General features: G+C 29.9%; 2 protein-coding genes across 2 annotated transcripts; both read right to left on the bottom strand.

Annotated features, from left to right (window-relative positions):
• Window positions 1–11,349: 11,349 nt before the first annotated feature.
• Window positions 11,350–12,141, bottom strand: LOC112592823 (protein ALP1-like). The gene has a single exon (XM_025336968.1). It carries the CDS (start codon window positions 12,139–12,141, stop codon window positions 11,350–11,352), a length of 792 nt encoding a protein of 263 aa, XP_025192753.1.
• Window positions 12,142–18,454: 6,313 nt separating this feature from the next.
• LOC112592822 lies at window positions 18,455–20,467 on the bottom strand. Its single transcript, XM_025336967.1, has 3 exons — window positions 20,415–20,467; window positions 19,038–20,295; window positions 18,455–18,550 (listed from the first exon to the last, which is right to left on the bottom strand). The coding sequence occupies exons 1-3, from the start codon at window positions 20,465–20,467 to the stop codon at window positions 18,455–18,457; spliced, it is 1,407 nt and encodes a 468-aa protein (XP_025192752.1).
• Window positions 20,468–22,653: the final 2,186 nt, after the last annotated feature.

The following is a 22,653-nucleotide window of genomic DNA, read 5'->3' as shown; positions in this document are numbered from 1 at the left end:
GCAATTCAAATATTTGATAGATGAAAACACGCTTGGAAAAATGGTAGAAGATAAGCTATTTAAAATATGGTTGGTTTACGACAATTGGAACTTTTGTATCTGGGCTAATGGGAATATTCTTTGTTGCAAAATTAGTATTAACTATTGTTGACACAGGTATTAATATAACTTTTTTATATCAAACCTTTGGGTGGAGTACAAAGCTTTTAGCAGGATTTTTTTCTAGCATTACCCATAACTAGAGGTAGGATTTATATTCTCTTAAAATCCTTAAAATATGATGTTTTTATGTCACATAAAATAGGCAATATATTCTCTTAATATTCTTTTAAAATACCAGATATATGATGTTTTATGTCTTTAAATATGCAAAATATTCTTTTAATATCAAAAAAAAAAATTATTAAATTTATTTTTTTTTAATTTGGTTTTAAATATATTTAATTTAATCTATTTTACAATAACAATTAATAACTATATATTGTTCCATGTGTTCCGGTGTCATTTTAGTACGCCGGTTTGTAAGAATGTTCTTGTAAATGCTGAAGGATCGTTCGACATCCACCGATGTCACTGGAGAATATTGCAAGTCGGCTACCATAGTCGGTGAATAATTTTCCGGAAGTTGTATTGTGTTATTTCCACTAAGAACTTGTCCAATATTTTTCAAAAATTTGTACCCTTTGTTTTTTTGTTGAAGTTGCAATATTTTTGTCTTTACTACTTCTCCTTTTTCTCCTGGTATCTGCTCAAGTTGTGTGAAAGTGTTTTCGATAATATTTATCATATCAACTAAGGCAGTATTTGATTTTTCCAAACTTTTGATAGTTGTAACAATTTGAAGAAAATTAGTTTTAATAAAAATCAAATCATTTTTTACAGACTGTAAGTGTAACATGTTTTTGCATTTTTCAATACTGACTGACGACTTTTCTTCACTTAATTTGTCTATAACATTTTTCAAACCCTCAAAATGATCGAAATTAAATACAGCGGCTTCCAGCCAAGTTCCCCACCTAGTTAATACGGGTTCTGGAGGTAATAGCACATTGGGTAATATTTCTTTGTACACCTGGACATGATATGGCGCTTTTAAAAATACTTTTTTTAGATTACTGATTAATGTGTTCACATTTGGAAACATTTCTCTGACTTTCTCTGCAACCCTGTTCATCATGTGAGCTACACACGTAACGTGAATTAAATTTGGGTAGAAAACTTTTAGTGTATCACCGGTTTTTGTCATGTATGAGCTGCATCCGATAACATTAACAACACTTTTTCGTCATTTCCACCCAACGGCCATAATAATTTTAGTCCATCATTGATAAACCGAGCAACAGTGGAATGATTAGTTTTTTCCAAAACTTTGCATGTCAGGAGAAATGGGCGAGTCGGAGTATTTGATTTTAATATTCCCACCAGTAAATTTGCAACATAACGACCGTTTGTATCTGTAGTTTCATCTACAGCAATCCAAATATTATTTTCACCAATTTCATTTTTGATTTTTGTTAAAGTATTATAGTAGCACGGCTCGAGATAATTTTTACGTAACGCACTTTCATCTGGTATATGTTTGCCAGTGTATTTCTCTAAAAATGTACGAAATTGAGGAACTTGCATTTTATACCAAGGTATATTAGCTGCTACTAAGGCTAGACACAAATCTTTGTTAAAATCATTTTTATTTTCATTGGGAGTAGCTTCTGATAAAAATAATTGTTTTGATGAAGTATTTAATTTACGTTTTAAACCATTTATGTGGACATTAGTATGTACATGTTGTGTTACCTGTGACTTTTTGGTGCAAGGAATATTTTTGTCACAAACTTGACAAAAAATTGTTGCACCATCTGTCGTGAAAATCGTTTGTTGGTTATTGTACGACGAAATCCATTGAGCAAATAAACTTTTTAAACTGCTTGAAGTTTTCGGCATATTTGTATGTTATAGACAGTTATAGTAATATGAGACGAGTGGAAAGAAAATATTATGTATATAACACTCAGATATCAACACTCGACGCGATGCGACGGACGACTAGTAGACGATGAGAATAGTCGTGACAGCTAACGAAATAACCGATGTGCTATCGCAATCGATAAGGAATACATGGAGATTAATTTTTATTAAAACCCAGAAATAAATCATTTAGTGAACATTGTATTTATCAAAGTGCTGATATACGTGAAATATGTTAATTATATGCCAATTTTAGAAAAATATTCTCAAATATTCTCTTACGTATTAAATATTCTCTAACCCCTAAAATATGCTTTTTTATGCAAAATAAATTTTTTCCTGTGAATTCTGTGTTTCATGAATCGTAAAGATTTCTCACTCCCATTTAACTGCATAGACTAGAAACGAATATGTAAAATCATAAAAATCCGACCTCTACCCATAACTTAATACTCCGGTCTCATAAACAAAAATACAATAAAAATCAAGAGTTTGATGATGGCTCTTTGGAAAGAAAAAATGTTCGGCGTTATAATAATAAAACCAATATTTATCCAAATCTTCCGTTTGAAATGGTTTAAAACCATCAAAATTAAAAAATTAAAAAATATTTGTACCCATTTTTATTTAAAAATATTTGTATCATAAGTATTTATTAATATATTAAATTATTTAGTTTCTATAAAAATTAATTTTATATGGAACTATAAATATTGTTGCAGATGATTTTTTTTTTATTAAAACGCAAAATAAATACATAAAATGTTAATTGTATAATGTTATGTATTATATTACATTTTATTATTGTACACATAACTATGCAAATTTTATATAGATAATTTCACGTACATATTGACATTTTTAAAATTAAAGTATAGGTGTAATATAATATTATAGTAAGTCAGTTATCCATTATCCAGGCTTTATTGTAAGGTGCAGTAGGACACTACTTGTGCATTAGGAAATATACAATGTGCAGTTGGCTTAGCGAATAATATATGTGCACTTGAGAAATACAACAAAAATTATTTTGCCAAAATCATTTAAATAATGCATGTATTATGTAGTACGTAAAATCAGTTAAACCCGACATCGAATGACGATTGACAACTACGCGCTCGCTATCGGCGTTGAACGTGTTAAAAATAGATATTGACAGCAGGCGCGTCCAGTTTTGAATATTTTTGTTTACTATTTATATTATAATTTTATAATATAAAAAAAAAATATAATTATTAATAATATCTCATTATCACCGATCGTTGCCGATTATCTACGACTTAACATTTTATTTCTTGAAACTGTACGTGTGTTACCATACATGCTTTTATTTTTTTGATTTACTTTGCATTATTCACGGGCTTGTCATCATCGGATTAAGGTAAAATTATTAATTAATATTAATAATTAGATACCTACTCTTATATCGATGGCTTAATGCAAACTTGTTAAAAGTTAATATTTTCCGAAAAACACTTTTTGATACTAATCGATAGAAAATTGAATTCTCTTCGTTCTTTACAAGATGTTTGTATTATATAACCATTAATTAATTATTCATGTAATATTTAATATTTTCATTTATCATAAATGGCAGGTAGCTATATTTATTTTTGCTCTAATGTATTAAGTCCTTGACTCTTAATGATAAGTCCTTAAATTTTGTACTTGTACTGCTATTTAAATGCACACTTGTTATATATCCGTACTTAACATGAATTTGATTTGTATTGCCCAATTTATTAACTGCTTACATGCTAGGTCCGGACATATTATATGAGAGCAGTAAAAATATTTTAGTTATAGGACTTTTTAATTTTTAAGGTTTAATGAAAAGAAAATATAATAATTTCTTTATAAAAAGTAATTGTTGTATGTCCATTTAATATTTTAAGTCCATGTCTATCCAAATTTATTTTTTCACATAGTTACCAAGTTCGCATATTTTTTTAAAAAAAACGTCGTTAAAATAAATAAATACATTTATACATGTTATATGAATTAAACTTATGTATTAAAAGGTAACTACATAGTACATATATTATTAAGTAAATATAAATATAGAAAAAACAAATAGATTAAATATTATTTAAGTTAAACGGGTTTTAAAAAGTTAATATTTAAAATAGCTTTCCTGTACAATTTCAATTTTGTGACTTATAAGTTATAACTAGTGTGCACTAAGCCATCGATATGCTATAAAGCAGGGGTGGCGAACCTATGGCACGCGTGCCAGAAGTGGCACGTTGACCAAATTTCAGTGGCACGCAAATATTATTTATCTTAAAAAAAAAATTATATTTTAAAACTTTATTATGAGAAATTTTAACAATCAAATTTATAAGTTTGTAATAAAATGTGTTTATAAATGTTATAATAAATAATATTTATGGTTTTTGTACTCATATCGCTACGATAGAAGTACAAAGTACCCAACATTCGATTACGAAGTTTATTTTAAATTTACCGATACCGCGACCGGTTGCGATAACAACAATTGCACTTTGTCAGCCGTTCAAACGAACTTTTAATTTAGTTACCCGTCGGCCGTCGTCAACTATCGTGATTATTGATAAATAAATACGAGTATTTTATTAATATGTCACTTTAAAAAAAAATGAAATGTTCTGAAGAATCAACGAGTCGAAACTTTCAAGAATGGTGGACATTCAAATATGGTATGATATTCAAAAATAATAAAGCGTTATGTGTACTGTGTTCAGAAAGTGTTGTATGTCGGACTTCATCTGTCAAACGTCATTTTGAAACTATTCATAAAACACTATTAACAAAATCTGCCGATGAACTAAAATGTTTTATTTCACGTACACTATCAAATAAAGATACACAGAGTGATAAATTAATTAAATTTGTTAAAAAATCTGATAATTTAGTGTCTGCCAGTTTTGATGTTGCAAAGTCTATCGCTATTCGGGGAAAACCGTTTAGTGATGGAAATTTTATTAAAATGTCTTGGTTAGATTGCGCTGATAACCTTTTTCAAGACTTTGATAATAAAGATGCAATTATACAACGTATTAAAGACTTGTCAATCAGTAGAAATACTATTAAAGAGAGAATACTAAGTATGAATTCTAATATTGAAAATCAATTAATACACGATTTAAATCAAAGTTCATTTTTTTCTATTTGCATCGATGAGAGTACAGATATAACATCGTCTGCGCGTCTTTCAATAATTTCTCGTTTCTGTATTAACGATGAAGTTCGTGAAGAACTTATAAAATTAGCATCTATACCAGCTAAAACTACTGGTGAAAATATATGTGAAGTTGTTGTAAATGTCCTTGAAGATATTGGATTAAATTTATCTAAAATTATATCAGTAACTACCGATGGCGCCCCTTGTATGATTGGAAAAGACCGTGGTTTTGTTAACCTTTTTTTAAAGAAAATTGGACATCCTTTAATTGGTTTTCATTGTATAATTCATCAGGAAGCGTTGTGTGCTAAGGATGGACTATTGCAGTATGAAAATATTTTAAAGCTTGTAACAAAAATTGTAAACTTTATAAACGCCCGAGCATTAAATAAAAGGCAATTCAGTTTATTATTAGAAGAAGTAAATTCTATTCATAAAGGACTCGTGATGTACAATAATGTTCGTTGGCTTAGTAGAGGCAACCTTTTAGAACGATTTGTAGAATGTTTACACGAAATTCGTTTATTTTTGAGTGAAAACCAAAAAAATTATACTGAATTAACAGATATAAATTGGTTGTGCAATTTAATGTTTTTTACTGATTTTTGTTTGCATTTAAATGAACTCAATTTAAAATTGCAAGGTACCGGAAAAAATTTAGAGTTCATGTTTAGTTTAATAAAAAGCTTTGAAACAAAATTAAATGTATTTATACGTGATATAGAAAATCATAAATTTAAATATTTTCAACATTTAAACAAATTCTTGAGTGAAATTGAAATCAACGAGACTCCTAAATTAGATGAAAATATAAAAAAAATTTTAAGTATCATAAAGGAAACAATTCAGCAGTTCAATAACAGGTTTATAGATTTTAAAAAGTTTGAGTGTAATATTAAGTTCCTCAAATGCCCTGATACTTGCAATTTCGATGAATTAGATTTACATTATTTTGAATGGATGAATATAGATACATTTGAATTTGAGTTAATCAGGATCTTCAATCCTGTAATACGTGGAAACAAAAATTTATTGACTTGAGACAACTAATCGAAGAAATAGAAATCAACCGTCTTCAAGCAAATGCGGTAAAAAATGCAGATAATGAAATTCTTAAAGTCTGGAACTCGCTTCCAAACACATTTAATACATTAAAAAAAGTTGCTCGATCTATCCTATCAATTTTTTCGTCAACTTATGCTTGTGAAAGTTTATTCTCCATAATGAATTTAATAAAAACGAAGCAGAGAAATACATTAATCGATGAAACTAGTGCTGCTTGTGTTTCACTGAAAACTACCAACTATACTCCAGATATTAAAATGTTATCTTCTAAAAAACAACAACAGAAATCACATTAATAAATGAAATAAAACTTTACATATATACTATTTATTTATTAAATTATATACCTAATAAAATGGGTGTAATTATTACATGCTTTTTTCTTTTCATCTTACCTAGAAAAAATTTTTTTTTTTTTGGCACGCGGGCATATTTCAAAAAACTTGATTTTAAATTTTGGCACTTGACCCAAAAAAGGTTCGCCACCCCTGCTATAAAGTTATATTATTGTTATTTTTAATTTGTGATGGCTCGTGTACAATTGTACAAATGACTGTGTGAATGATGCATCACTGCATTTGCAAAATTTATTATTAAACCTTAGATAATATTATAAACAAATTAATTAAATAAAAAATATTAAATATTTTAATGTAGAAATTGGTATTGAATTCATCAACTTGTATATTTTATTACATATTTTTTATTGAAATTCATTTGTCTTTGTCTTTTGAACAACTATTTCCTACAAATTTAAATTTTTTGTCTAGGTTATTCATATTTTATAATATAAAAAATAAATATGACATCAAATTTTTTGAATAATTGGTTAGTGAAACCAATAATGGCACCTTCTGCGTCTTTGGATTCATCATCTGCTTTATCAGAATCAATAAAATCTCATAGTACTAACACAAAAACTTCTTCATCAGAAAGTCATGTAACAATCACAGAAACTATAACAACCACCACAACATCTCGTGATTTTTCTTCATCGATTGAATCAACCCAAAATAGCGGTTTTTCAAATCCCTTTATGATTATAACCGAAAAGCCTAAACTTTCCAAAACATTTTACCATATGCACAGAGGAGGTAAACATTTTGTTAGATGTATAATATGTCACAAATTCCCAGAACTTGTCAAAATGTTTTCTAAAAAACTCAAGTTCCAAAGATCTGCCAGGACTTAGGTGCCCAGTATAGAACTGTAACTATTGATGAACATCTTAAACAGGATTACCACAACGAATGCTTAAAAGCATTCAAAATAAGCAAAATGTCAATACCTGAAGTCGCAAAATCAACTACTTTTGGCAAAATGGTAATTAAATCGAAAGAAAAACTTGCTAATAGAATAGGATCTTTAATGATTTATGTACATGGTGATGCGAAAAAATTAACTTTAAGTGCTCATACTTATCCAATGAGGGTAATAACTGGCGAACTATCTTCATCATTCAAGTTTAATCATATTAATGAAGTAAACAACTTTGATACTTACGATTTTCAATACTTGACTCCTGCCACTCACAAAGATTTATTAAAAACTATAGTTACAAGTTATAGGAAACAGTTTTCTTTGAAACTAATGAAAAATGTTTTGACTATATCATTAAGATGTGATGGTTCAGTGGATAGATCTCAAATAGACAAAATATATATATTAATAAAAGTTATTGACAAGTCTGGAAAAGAAGATAAATTATTTCTTGGGGCTGGACTAGTTTCTAAACGTGGGGCTCAAGGAATCTTAGATGCAATTGAAGTCGCATCTATTAACACGATTGGTGCTGAAGCGACTGAATATGTTTTTAATAATATTTCATCAATTGCGACGGATGGAGCTTCTGTAAATACTGGTGAACGTGGAGGACTTTGGACATTATTTAAACAAAAATATAGATCATTGGAAGAAAATAGTATTCCATTAATTACAATTTGGTGTGCTGCTCATAGATCCAACTTAGCATGGAAAGATACAAGTTATTTAGTTTCCGAAGTACAGCATTTAGTTTTAACATTAACAAGTTTATCTACATTTTTCCACACATCAGCTCTCCGATCAAGAGAACTTGAGAATATTGCCAAAGTAAACAATTGCAAGCTCTTAAGAATTCCGAAATTTTTTCAGGTACGCTGGACTGAATTTTCGTTTTCACTTGTAAATTCTGTTCTTGTATCTTGGCATGCTCTTGTTCTATTTTTTCAAACCTCTAAAGAAAGAGAATCAAAAGGTTTTTTAAAATTTTTTACCAACATTGATAATTTGCGTTTATTATGCTTTTTAGCAGATACTTTACTCATTTTCAGTCGATACCAACAAACAATACAAAGTGATTTTATAACTATCTTAGATTTGACGAAAGAGACAGAGTTTGTTGTTAAACAGCTTAGAACATTATGTACAAATAATTTACTTGGTGGATGGGTGAATACACTTGAAGCTCAATTGAATGAAAATAAAATAAAAGGTATTCAGTTAACTGGTGCTGATATCCTTAGAAAGAGAAGAACCCAACATCATTTATTTGTTACAGATTCACGAAATGTCACTTCTGTTTGTAATGAATTGGTGGAGAGTTTAACTAATTTTTTATTAGACCGAATTGACATTAATGATGAATTAGTACAAATTCTTAAGCCATTTATTAGTTTAGGCACATTGACAAGAGACCAATTAAAAAAGGTACATAAGTTGATTGGAAGGGATTTAGACTTATCAAATTTTGTATTTGAATATGAAGAAATTCAAGAAATTAGCAACATCGACAACCTACGTAAAATGTCTATGGCCTCTTTTGTTGAACATTTCTCTAAATCTGGATCATTTAACACCATACTAACTATTTTTTTTCGAGTTCTCGCTGCTAAACCACATAGTGCAGATGTAGAGCGTCTCATCAGCACAAGTAACATTTTAAAATCTGCTGATAGACAAAATTTGCTCGTTGAGTCGGAGAATGAATATTTATTTGTTCATTTCAATATGCCACCTTTATCCTTATGGGACCCAAGAGATGCCGTTTTATCGTGGATTAACGAAACAAATCGCCGAGTAAAAGAGACTCCTAAGGCATGCGAACAAAGTTGGTTCAAAGGAGTGTTCGCAGAAGCAACTAAAACTCAAGGTCTAAAAAGGGATTTACAAGATATTGAAAATAATAAAGCGGAAACGCATTCCAAAAACAGACAATTTAAAAAAAATAATTTTCATCTATAAATATGTTTAAAAATATTATTATTATTATATTTAATAACTAATTGTTTACTAAATAACTCATAATAAAATTAGTTTGACAATTTTTCGTGTAGTTTTTTTTTTTTATATAATTTAAATATTGTATTTAGTGTGGAGCCCCTTACTTATTACTGTAACATATATTTTATTTGTGCAGTTGGAAAATATCCTTACAATAAAGCCTGCCATTATCTATATGAACGCTAGCATTAATTTAAGTTATAAATTATTATAAATTGTCATTAATCCAAATGTTGTGTTTTAATTAATTATTATGTATAAATAAATGTGTTCTGTACATTTGTAAGTACCTACATAATTTAATTTCAATTTATATATATTATATGAACAATAAAAATGTTTAGTTTATACATATTGTTTTTTTTACGTATAGGTACTGCAATTGCAATAATATAAATAATTATATTATTACAGTAGGTATTTATTTAATAAATATTATGTACAACAATCAACTTCATATTTTATGTAGGTATTATGTTTAAAATTAAAATAAGTAAATACATCAATATTTACTAATCAGAACTATTTAAAATGTTATTAATAAATAAAAATTAAATTATCGAACAAAAATTGCTTCATGTCATTTATAAGTTACAACGTAAAATACGTAACACTTTTACTAAAAAATCTATTTAATCGTAATGAAATTATTATTTTACATGTATTTTAAAAAGTAATTGGGTTAGAAATATAAATCGAGTTCTGGTGTATGATAATTTGTATGCTTAATTTATTGGTTAATATTTTTAAGCAAACAGGAGCTTTAATTAAAAAATAGGTTTGTGACTTGCTAGCCAGTAGCGAGTCAGCGCACCGTATAGAATTCATGGGCGACAATTTACGTAACGGCCTGTAATGACGTTTGACGCGAAACGTTCTAAACGACAGTCTGTGAAATAATAATGTACCTCTCCCGCAATAACAACACGCGGACCCCGTCGCATACACGATGGGCGTGGTTACGGCCTACCACGACGGCGGCGATATGAAATTCAACGGCATCTCTTGAGCATTGTATACGTTTCACTTTTAAGCTAGAAACACACTACTGTCACGTCACGTTTAATCACACATTGTCATGTGAGTTCACGTGACAGGGAAAAAGTGCGGAGCGCCATTTTACATGTTATTTTAATTCATCAGAAACACACTGTTATCACGTCATGCTTATCACGTCACGTTACCAAACTCACGCGTGAAATCACGTCTCTATTTTCTGAAAGTTTGCACATTTATGACTCACGTGACAACACGTAAACTAGTGTTTCATACTATTATTTTGTTCTAAATTCAAAATTCAAAAATGGAAGAAATGCTTATAGAAAAAGTTAGGGAACATAATGTTCTATATGACCATGGGTCATCTGATTACCGAGATCAACATATTCGGAAAAATGCATGGGAAGAAATTGGTCAAGAACTAAAAATATCAGGTAAGTTTCATTTTCTAAGCAAAACTTTCTAAATTCAAAATTCTAACAAAATAATATAATATAAATCGTTAAAATAAACACTGTACCTACTGTATATAACAGTATATAATATATGTAACAGTAATAATTTTAATAGTTTCATATGAGAATACATGTTTTTACTGTCCCACTACAACACTTCAAAATATGACACTGTAATTATTTGTATGCGTTATTTTTACTTTATTTCTCGTTCCTTTGGTTTGGTATTTCCATGATAATTCGATATCATAATTATTACTAATAATATTATAGCGATATAATTTTACTTTATAATGTTACAACACAATAATATTTAAATAATACCATTTTCTACGCCATATCTTTGAACCATACACACGTATATAAATAACGATGAGGTGGGACAGTACTGCTTATCGCCTGTGAGTGTCGACTCACAATATAAATAATAATAATTTTTAATTAAGTTTGATTTTTTCCCTTACGAACACTCTCAATTTGCCAAACTAAACTACCAACATTTGAATTAAAATATTCTTTAAAATAGTCTCGTACTTGAAATGCTTCGCACGTGCTATTTCTTCTTAAAGAATCTACATTTAATAGAGCTGATTCTGGAAGTTGAAGTGATTCAGTGTCTGGTTCAAACGCATTATCTGCACACAACATATTATGAAGGCAGCATGATGCGAGTACAACTTGATCAACAAGTTCTGGTTGAATTTCTAAGGGCCCTCGAAAACATCTCCAGCGTGCAGCTAGGATCCCAAAAGCATTCTCCACCACACGTCTGGCCCGTGACAATCTGTAGTTAAATACTTTGTTGGGCTCGTTTTCCCGTAAATAACTTCTACTATACGGACGAAGTAGGTAGGTTTTCAATGGAAACGCTTCGTCGCCAACAATGACATATGGCTGTGGTTGTCCATTTTGTATTATGGAGGCTGGTTCTGGAATATTGAACGTCTTACTTTGTAGTTTTTTTCCAATTATTGATTTAGACAAAATACCGCCATCGCTGTTTCTTCCATACGCTCCCACGTCAATCGCAATGAATTTATAATCAGCATCAACTAAAGCTAGAAGTACAATTGAATAACTGCCTTTATAATTATAATATGTAGATCCAGCATTGATCGGACACTGAATATTAATGTGCTTGCCGTCAATAGCACCAATGCAGTTCGGAAAATTCCACATTTCTTTGTATCTTGAGGCAATAGTTTTCCACATTTCTTCCGTCGGTTCTGGCATTGTAATTGGTCCTAGTCTCTTCCATATTGCTTGTCAAACGTCTTTAACGATTTCACGAACAGTACTAAATCCTAATCTATAACTGAAGCCAATGCTTCTAAATGAATTTCCTGTGGCTAGAAATCTGAAAAATATAAATAATCTAGTCACATCCACTTGAAAAAAAATATGTATAAGTAAGTTAGGAAACCAACTTCGAAGAAAAATAATAATTTAATATCTCTTTGAAATGTTGAATACTTCGTAAAATAAAAATCAATGTATTTCTTTTAATGTGAATAAATTATAATTCTAAACTATTAACTATTAATGTAGTAGTGATTTCAGCAGTGCCCAGTTCATAAAAAAAATCCTCAACTTTTTACAGGAAGTGAAGCCAAACTACGGTGGGATAAATTAAGAAGATGTTTCATTAATGCAAAAAATAGGCGCCGTGAAAATACCAAAAGCGGTATGGCTTCCAAAAAAAAAACTTTTTGGAAATACGAAAATCAAATGTCGTTTATCATACCATTTCTAGAAAATAGAAAGTGAGTATAAATATATTATATGAGTATAATTATTTTTATCTATATACCTAAATTTTACGGAATAAAAAGTAGTTCTAAAAAATCAATAATTAAAAACACACAATAACGAACCCACAATAATTGTAATAATTACGTATTATAATATACTGTATTTATATCATAATATCATAATATTATTCTGTATCTATTTTTATATTTCAATAAAATGTTTATTTAAGGACACATGGAAACTTGAACGAGTCTCAAGCTTCTATCGATGTAGTGGCTGATTCAGGTGATTTTTCAGACGAATTTGAAGAAAATGATACACCAAGTCCATCAGAAAACTGTGGTAATGTGGATGTGGAAGTTGGACGAAATTTCCAGGCTATTGATAAAGTAACTCACGATGTAGAGCCAATGGAAAACCATTACGAAGCCATAAAAAAAACCAAAAAACAAAAATCTCAACCTATAACTCCAGTTCAACAAATGGTTGACATTTTAAAGGAAAATTCGGCTTTAAAAAAACGGCGATTTGAAGAAAAAAGTGTACGTTCAGACTCAGACTCGTTTAAAACTGACTTTTTACAAAATTTAGACGACACAGATATGTTCTTTTTAAGTATGTCAAAAATGACCAAACAACTTCCAAAAATTGAACAATCGAGAATCAAACTTGGATTGAGCAATTCCGTATTATCTGCTGAAATAAGATCTAACGAACAATCATATTTTGGCACTCCTGGTTATTCCTGTTACCCACAACAACAATCTGCTTCATCCATATCATCGGAATCAAGTACAATACAACCTACTACATCAAACTCTTATAACTCTAGTGGAGAACATTCAAATACTTCAGCACAGCATCAAAGGCAATCATTACTCGAAATGGTGTCTCTTCCTTCACAAGAATACGAGTGAAAATAATAATATATTTTTAAGTAATTCAAAAATAGTATTTTGATTTTTTTTTTGTATTTTAAACAGGATTAATTAAAAAAGTATTTTGAATTTTCTTTTTATATTTAAAAAAAGTTTAACTAAAAAATTATTTTGATTTTTAAAAATATCTATATCTATAAGGTATAGGGTATAATTTTTTTCTACATACCTTAAACAAACAGCTAATCTTTCTTCAGTAGTTATGGCTTTTCGAAGTTGAGTGTTTCGTTTGAATATATCACTTTTAATAAGTTCATGTATGTAATCAAATTGTTCTATTGTCATTCTAAAATACATATGGAAACGTTTCGAATCGTTTCTTAGCTCTTGAACTAGCCTTCGAAACTCACCCAACTCTTCTCTTTTTGTATTTATATCATGGACCCATGTTCTTGTCGACCTTTTGTTTCTCTCGTCTTCATCGAGGACCACAAAAGCAGCAACAGTTTCCAAATCTGATGAATCTGATGAACTCGAACTTTCCATAGTTAAAATATAAACTGACAAGTGTTCGTATCAAATATACAGTGCCAACTGTTTAAATATAGGTACTGCGAAATGGTGATGATGTCATGACACGAGTTTGTGACAGTAGTGTATTTCTAAACGTAATATCACGGATGATCACGGTCGTGACACGCCAACGTGATTTCACGTGACGTGACAGTAGTGTGTTTCTAGCTTTACTGTGACGCCCTCTTAATGGCATTATTTTATTCACTAATTGATATTAAATGATTATTATTATTTTATACCTACTGCTTAAGCTTAATCAATTTACCTATTTTAATTAATACATTTATATTATAACAGATATATTATAAATTGATTTAGCAAAAAAAAAATTTAAAAAATACCACTTACCACTTTTTGTTTTTAAAACAGATGATATCTCCTTCCAAACATTTTCCCTCACCTGTTGGTCTTTATATTCTGGGTGTTTTAAGTCGAACAAGTATGGATGTTGACTTACACATTCAGCTAAAACTGTGTCTTCTTCTAAAGAAAATGACATTTTCGAAGACATTTTTTTTAAAAAAAATTGCAAAACGTACAATATTGAAAAAAAAGTTGAGTGGTCATCAGTCGCGCGGCTGGTGCGTTTTGACTGCCTCCGGAGCGGTCGCAGTCGCGCGTCGTCAGTCGCATGCGATTGTCGCGCGCGGCTGCGGCGGTGTAAGAAAACTAAACAATATGAAAATGGCAAAACCAGTACCGCGCGGCCGAAATTTCGGTCGCACTGCGTCAGACGCACGAGACGCGCGTCTACAGTCGCGTCCTAAGGAATCACACCTTTAAATAAGTAGAATTACTCATGCGCGCGCAATAATCATCGCCTATTTGGATACTAAAAATAGATGTGGTATGGTCAGCCCCATAGAATACAGATAATGGTCGGCTCGCAGACACAACTGCGGGCTGCGGCACGTTCAACAACAAAACACATATTAATATTGTTATCGTAATTTACTCATTTATATCTTCTTCTTATAATATAAAACCAAAACGAGCTTCCTGGGTTTTTTCGACAGAGTGCTCTGGTTTAGTGTACTGGCCAATCGGAAAATTAAAATTTTTTCTTATCGTCTTTCTTATCTGATATCTCTCGCGCGCGCCGTTATCGTTATCGTTATCTCCCGCCGCCGTCTTTATTATTTGTTTTTCTTATACCGTTTTTTCCGCTTTTCGCCCGTTTTTCCGGCCTTCGGAGACCTCTTTCCGTCGCGTTCTCTCCGCCGTAGCCCCGAGCAGGTTTTTTTCGTCCCGTCCGCGCGCGTTTTTCGTTCGGATTCGGTCCTCTGTCGTCTGGTTAGATGTCGCCCGTGTTCCACCGGTTTTTCTCTCCGCCCGAATCGGTTTCGCCTTTTTCGCGTCCGTGCGTTTTCCGATCGCGCGGAACGCGTCTCTCGCGAGTCGCGCGTCCCCGAATTCCGTTCGCGTCCGGAAAACCCGTTCTCCGGTCGTTTATCGTGTCGTCACGTATGTACTATCGTTTTTATTTTTTTTTTTTTACTATACGATAAATCGTTTATCCCTGTCGAATACGCGTTTTTTTGTTTTCGGTGTCTCCGCCCTCGGACGCCTCCGCGACCTCATCGTCTCGACAGCGTATAAAATACGATTATGTGTATAAAAAAGAAACGTGTGCACCGTCGATGACGTACGTCAGATATGACCAGAGATCCTTATATGTATTATACAAAAACATCGCAAAATCGTTGCTCTCCGGTCGTTGTAATGCCTTTGATCGCGTACGTTTGGGGCGATATCGAGATGTGTGTATGTAATAATAAACTCGGTACGTCGTTAAGACGTACACGATTAAATAATGTAATGAATACGTCGGAAACGCTCTAAACGACGATAAACGTGCGATTTACGGTTTCTACACTCGAATCGTAAAAATCGTATCGCTTAAACGACGTATACTATGGTATTCGTCGCATCTCTAAAACGGTTTAAGTGCTCGAGATTCGGTCGTGGTTTACAACTCAAACTGTAGTCGATAGGTGTTGGGATAGGTTCCCCGACGTTAGGTAGGCAGGTTCGATTCCTGTTTCGGCGAAATTCGGGCGGCCCCATATGTAACTGTGCCTATTGGATTTTTTGCATTTTTTTTCTCATTTAATTCGATCGTTATTAATTGATGTTTTCGTTTTGATATCCTGTCTTACACTACTACTCATAAAATATTTTTCAAATGTTAAAAATGATTTTTGATCTCACGTTTAATTTTATATTGCTCGATTGATGATGTCAAAATATATTATATTTATATACTTTACACGGACATTAAATTACACAATAGTATTCAATTATTCATTTTTAAAATAGATTAAAGATAGATTATTATTAGAGTTAGGATGTTGATGACCTAAAAAACACACAAAAATGACCTAAAAAACACACAAAAATGACCTTAAAATTTATCTAAAATACTAATTAAGTAAGTGAAAAAACTTATTTATAAATAACAATTTTTATTAGAGATATGGGTATAATAATGGGTGTAATAGTAGAAGCATTTAAATAATTTATAAATAAATTTCAATATAAAAAATAAATTAAAAAGTAAAATATAAATAAAAAAAATTATATTAAAAATATTTGCGTAACATATTTTGTGTAACATTTGTCCTAAAATCTATAATTTGTGAAAAATGCCTCACATTGTATAAAAAGTACAAAAAACCCTAAAAGATGAAAAAATGACTTAAAATGTTAAAAAAAATGACGTTAAAAAACAAAAAAAATGCATTTATAGCTAAAAATGCAAAAAATGCAAAAAAATGCAAAATAGAATTAGAATATTCTGCATCAAGGGAGCATGAAACAAATTTTTAGCAAGGATAGAATTGTACAAAATAAAAGAAAAAAAAATGCAAAAGTCATCAACATCCTAACTCTAATTATTATATTATATATAGAGACCGTGCATACGTCGGGAAACATCGCGCTCTGGTGGACAATATGAATACTAATTCCGGGACAATGTTGTTATTATTTGTATACATTCTATTAGGCCGTAATACAAATTATACAACCATAAATACAATAATAATTAATTAATCAATAAACATTGTATTTTTATAAATATAATAATTTGATAGTCACATTGATTAAGGAGATTGTTGACATTTCAAATTTGATTAATATATTATGATTAGATAATATATTAAAACGTACTTTTATTAGCTTAGCTATTACCTTTAGCAACGAGTTTTTTTTTATAATAATTGTTATGCACAAATTTATTTTACAACAATGGCAAATTTAATAATAAAGTAAGGGTTTCAAAATATTAAACCACACTTTTCATATAAAAATAATAAGGGTAAAATGTTATATGACAGTAATCATGTGTTTGGAGTTCAGGAACTGAAGCTTATTGATGGGTTAAGTGTAATAACTGGTTCAGTTGTTAGACAAACAAGTGTTACTTTAGAGCCTTATAAAGTGAAACTTGAGGTAATTTAAATAAGATTTTTTTGGTAGAATTTTTTATTAGTAGTAGATTTTATAATATTTGTTTAATATTTTAATAGTTAGATGGTTTAAGAAATGTTAAAAATGCTTATTGTCAATGTGCAGCTGGGGCTGGATCTTGCTGTAAGCATATAGCAGCTGTAATGATTTATATTAATAATGAAGAGGGGACCTCCAAAACAAACGAGCCTCAGGTTTGGGGAAAGCCCTCAAAAGTTAGTGAAAATTTATATAAGAAGGGGAAAACAATTTCAGAACTTTTTCCACAAAAACGTTTGAATACTGATGTACCTGCAATAAATCATAAAATACTCATTCAGGATCATAATATACTTTCAATACCATGCTCTGTATCTAGAAATATTTATGAAGAAGAACGAACTGAAATTGATAGAATATGCTCCAACACATTGCTTAATATAATTGATACGATTGTTGAACAATTAAAAATTGAAAAAAATGCTGTACACTTATCTAATCTTATAAGGAAACAAGTTCATAATGAGGCTTCAAATTATTTTATATTTCCATTAAATTGTGTTGAACACATTTTTTTCTTTACACATATTTCTGTTAATGCTGATACAATTAAACATATTTTTAATCACACTGAACCAATCCCAAAACATTTTTTGGTTAGAATACAGAAAATTTCGCATTTCAGCTAGTTTAAAAGCTCATAAAATAAAAACATTAAAATCTATATCTGAGAAAAGTAAAAATAAATTGGCCATATCTTTAATAAATGAGACGGAAATCAAAGGAAAAGGAGCACCTAATGTTTTATATGGATTACAGACTGAAAACAAAGCATTTACGTTGTTCTCTTCTTCATACAATGTTGATGTAATTAAAAGTGGACTTATTATTCATTCATCTAAACCTTGGATTTGTGTTAGTCCTGATGGTTTGATTTTGAAAAATGGAGAAATTATCTCAGTATTAGAAATTAAATGTCCTAGTTCCTGCAAAAAAAAATCAATAATTGATCCAAGTACTGGAATACCAAATTTGTCTTATTTAAAAATTTCAAACGGAGAAATTGTTTTAAAAGCTAGCCATGTGTATTATACACAAATTCAAATTTTAATGTACTGTACAGGTTTAAATGATTGTCACTTTTATATTTTCAATTTTATTGGATAAATTGTTGGTTATAAAAAAAGATCCAATATTCTTGTCTAACTTAATTCCTAAGTTAGATACATTTTATTTTTCATATTATTTACCAAACTTATGTAACATCAAATAAATAGTCATATTGCAAGAGGTTTATATGATAAATATATATTATATAAGTATCAGTAAGTCATATGATACTTACATTTATTTAACATTGTTAATTAAGAAATAATAATAAATTGTTTTTATATAAATGTGTTATTGTTTTATTATTGGATTGCTTAAATTTACTAACACACAACACATAAATAAAATGTTATCTATATATACCAATAGATCAGATGTAATTTTATTAAGTACATTAAATGTTTTTAACCTAGCAAAAAGCCTTTCAATATGTATTCTTACACTAGCAACATTATAAGTACTTAGAACTTCTTCCTCGGTAAATCTACCATTATGGAGCATGGGAGGAATTACAAGAATACTATTTTGATCATCAATACCTGATTTTATCCCTGGAAACCCCTTATCTGCAAGGACCTGGTCTCCAGGTTCAAGTTTATTCAAAAAACCAGAATCGTTAGTGATATAACTGTCACTGGATTTACCACCATACGATTTAGACAAAAAGCTAACCATTCCATTTGTAGTAATAGCAACAAGTACTTTAATAGTATATCCTCCTTTATAATGTGAATACATACAAACCCTCTGCTCCATAGTTTTAGGCTGTTCTGACCGAATTTCTGTGCAGTCAATAATGCACCTACAATTTGGGTAATTTTTTCTAAAAACTTCTGGTAACGTTTCCATTATTGTACTTTTACTTGGCCAAAATATTAAATGTTTACATTTCTGACTTAAAAATAGTAAACACTCTGAAAAAACCCTACTAACAGTTGTTCTGTGAATAGAAAAAAATGTGCTTAAAGATGAATATGTTAGTCCAAGTTTTAATTTCATCAAACAAATTAAAAGAGTATTTTCCTGACTTATAATTAATCTATTACTTTGAGGTAAAAGTTTCAAAAAAAAGTTAAATATTTGAAAAGTTGTGCCAGTTAAGTCTTTTAATGAATTTTCTGACTCGATTGAATCATACCCATGAAATGAAATTTTAGAAAAACAAAATGTTGATTGTTCAAAATCTAACCCACAAGATTTTTCAACCATAGTAGGTTTAGTAAAATTATGAAATAATTTAGGAATTGATACTTGAGTGCTAACATTATTACCATCAAAATCACAAGAAAATATAAAATTATCATCAGGCACATCAAATGCTACTTGTGTATATATACTAACTGAAGTATTTATATTATTTTGATCTATTATAAGAGGTAAGACTCCTACAACTTCATCAGAATTGTTTGATTGATTTTCAATAGCTAGGGCACCACGATTAATAGCTCGTTCATATCTTGCACTTTGTTGTAATGGGTCATTCAATTTCTTTCTATAAAGTTTTGGGAATATTATTGGTATATATGAAGGACTCCTTGGATCAAGTAATTTCTTATTTCCAACAAAATGAGCACTACAAATGACACTGTTCTTTGTTGGAATCCAAGGTTTTCCATTAATACTTTAATAAGGTAACAAATAATTCAAATAAATACTTTGATAAGTGACTATAAATGTATATACAATTTTATACATTTTTATTTAAAATAATTTATTATAAATTATAATACTCTCATTTACTTACTCAACTCTGTTAACTGCTTTAATCCAACAGTCTTTTGTATTTTTCTCATGTGCCCGATTTGGAAAATTATAAAATTTTATATTTGTTGTATTTTTGTATGTATTATTGTAATTCACAACACAACAATTGTTATTCGATTTTTTATTCATATTTATATATTTTATTATGAAGAAAATTAAAATAACTAAATAAATGGTTTAGTTTTAAACTTGAGATACCTATCTACAATGTTTACACGTAAAGTATATAGTAAATTACGCAAAGTATCTATCAAAATGTTTATAAATCAAATGGAATACATGCAATATTATTAATATAATACATTTTGTGTGTGATTTGTTTCCCGGTAAAAGTAAGCAAATTTACCACTGGGAGCGCTAGCTATACCACTGCACGGTCTCTATACTTATAGTACGGCCAGCGAAACTAGGCGGGTGAACGTCGCGCGCCAGGCGGCCGTTTTCATGTAAACCAGGGGTTCTAAAAGTATTATTTATTAAATGAATAGCCGGTGCAGCTGTGTTTCAGATGTTTATAAAAAAGTTGTGAACCCTCGCATTACAAATATTTTATTAACGTATAAGCATTGATTAAATATACATAGATAGCCCACGCAATGATAAATATTGGAAACGCTTATAATGTCTCAAATGGAGCCAGAATTATAGTAGTAATGGATTCCTGACAACAGAATGCGCTGACGTGCCATATAAACATTTGTAATCTCCAATTTATTGTTATCTTATTAGTTATTACTAATATCATTGATATCAAATCAATGTTGTTTGTTGGTACTTCGCAGTTCGCAGTTCGTTCAACGCTGTTTAAAGTTAAAATTTAAAAGTTATAACTTATAAGTTTGTCTTATAAAATCACTTTTCGACATGTCACGAAGTGGAAATAAGTGTGCGTATGTACGATGTGGAAAAAGTGCTCGTTTAGAACCGGGTCTTAAATTATACCGTTTTCCAAAAGATATACATTTGTCGAGGCAATGGATTTTAAATTGTGGTAAGTACTTAACTAATAAATATCAATTAATGTATAATCTACCAATTAGCAGCCCTTGATCAAAACAAAATATTACACATTCAATTCACCCCGTTAAGTTAGAGAGTTATCATTAATTCAAACCAAATATTTAAGTTAGAAAGTTACTTTAAAAGTAACATTAATTATTTAATAATATGAGTAATATGTTAATCCAGGCCTGCCCATTGCAATATTAAGTATGTTTTCATTAAATATGTCTTTAAAGTTCTTAAAACTGATACATATAGATAAAAACGTCTCAGTTTCATATTAGGTGTATTGTAATAATACAATATTTTGTTTTTTATATTATATTTAGGTAATAGTGATTTGGCAGATCTCACCCAAGATGAATTGTACAAACGGCACATTTGTGGTCATCATTTTCTTGACGAAAACTTTACTAGTTACAACAAATGCAGATTAAAAAAAAGTTCATTTCCTCAACCATTCGTAGAAATAGATAGCAGTGACATACCAGTTAGTATACCTATAAAAACATATTCTGCAGCATCAAAATTTCCATCAAGTCCTCATCAAGTTTTTTAAATTAAAAGAACAACCTCATTTTGTGAGTCAACTAAAAGAATTCGACTAATAACACCAGTAAAATCTACAAAGTATAGTACATCACAATCTAATGTTACTACTCCAGAAATATCACCGAATACTACTTCTTTTTTTAAAAGTGTTAGTAATTTGCCATTAACTACTGCTTTAAAACCAAAACAACTTTTTCAAAAATCAACTTCAGACGCAGATCTAATACTAAGATTGAAACAAACAGTAGCTCGCCAGAAAAAAACAATAGCACTTAAAAGAGTAACAATTTCAAAATTGAAAAAAAATTTAATAATATCAAGAATACAAAACCGTCAAAATAAATCTGTACATTTTATGAACTTACTAACATTTCCATCAGAAAACTCAAAAACTCTGGTTAATATGCAAGTATCACACAGTAAATTTAAACCATGGTCTCAGAAAGAAAAGCAATTTGCATTAAGTTTGTTTTATAAGTCTCCATCTGCTTATAAATTTTTATTTTATTCAAAACAAATATCGTTACCTGGTCTTTCCTCAATTAGACGTTGGGTTGGAAGTTCTAAATGTCGACCAGGATTTAGTCCAGTTTTATTTAAACAATTACAAATTAAGGTTGATTCAATGAGCGAGGAAGAAAAATATTGCACTTTAGTTTTT

The sequence above is a fragment of the Melanaphis sacchari genome, unplaced genomic scaffold (genome assembly GCF_002803265.2).
Source record: "Melanaphis sacchari strain LSU unplaced genomic scaffold, SCAv2.0 Contig1961_pilon_pilon, whole genome shotgun sequence".
NCBI classification, from domain to species: Eukaryota; Metazoa; Arthropoda; class Insecta; order Hemiptera; family Aphididae; genus Melanaphis; species Melanaphis sacchari.
The sequence above is the reverse complement of the archived record's forward strand: the minus strand, read 5'-3'. Positions and strand labels throughout refer to the sequence as shown.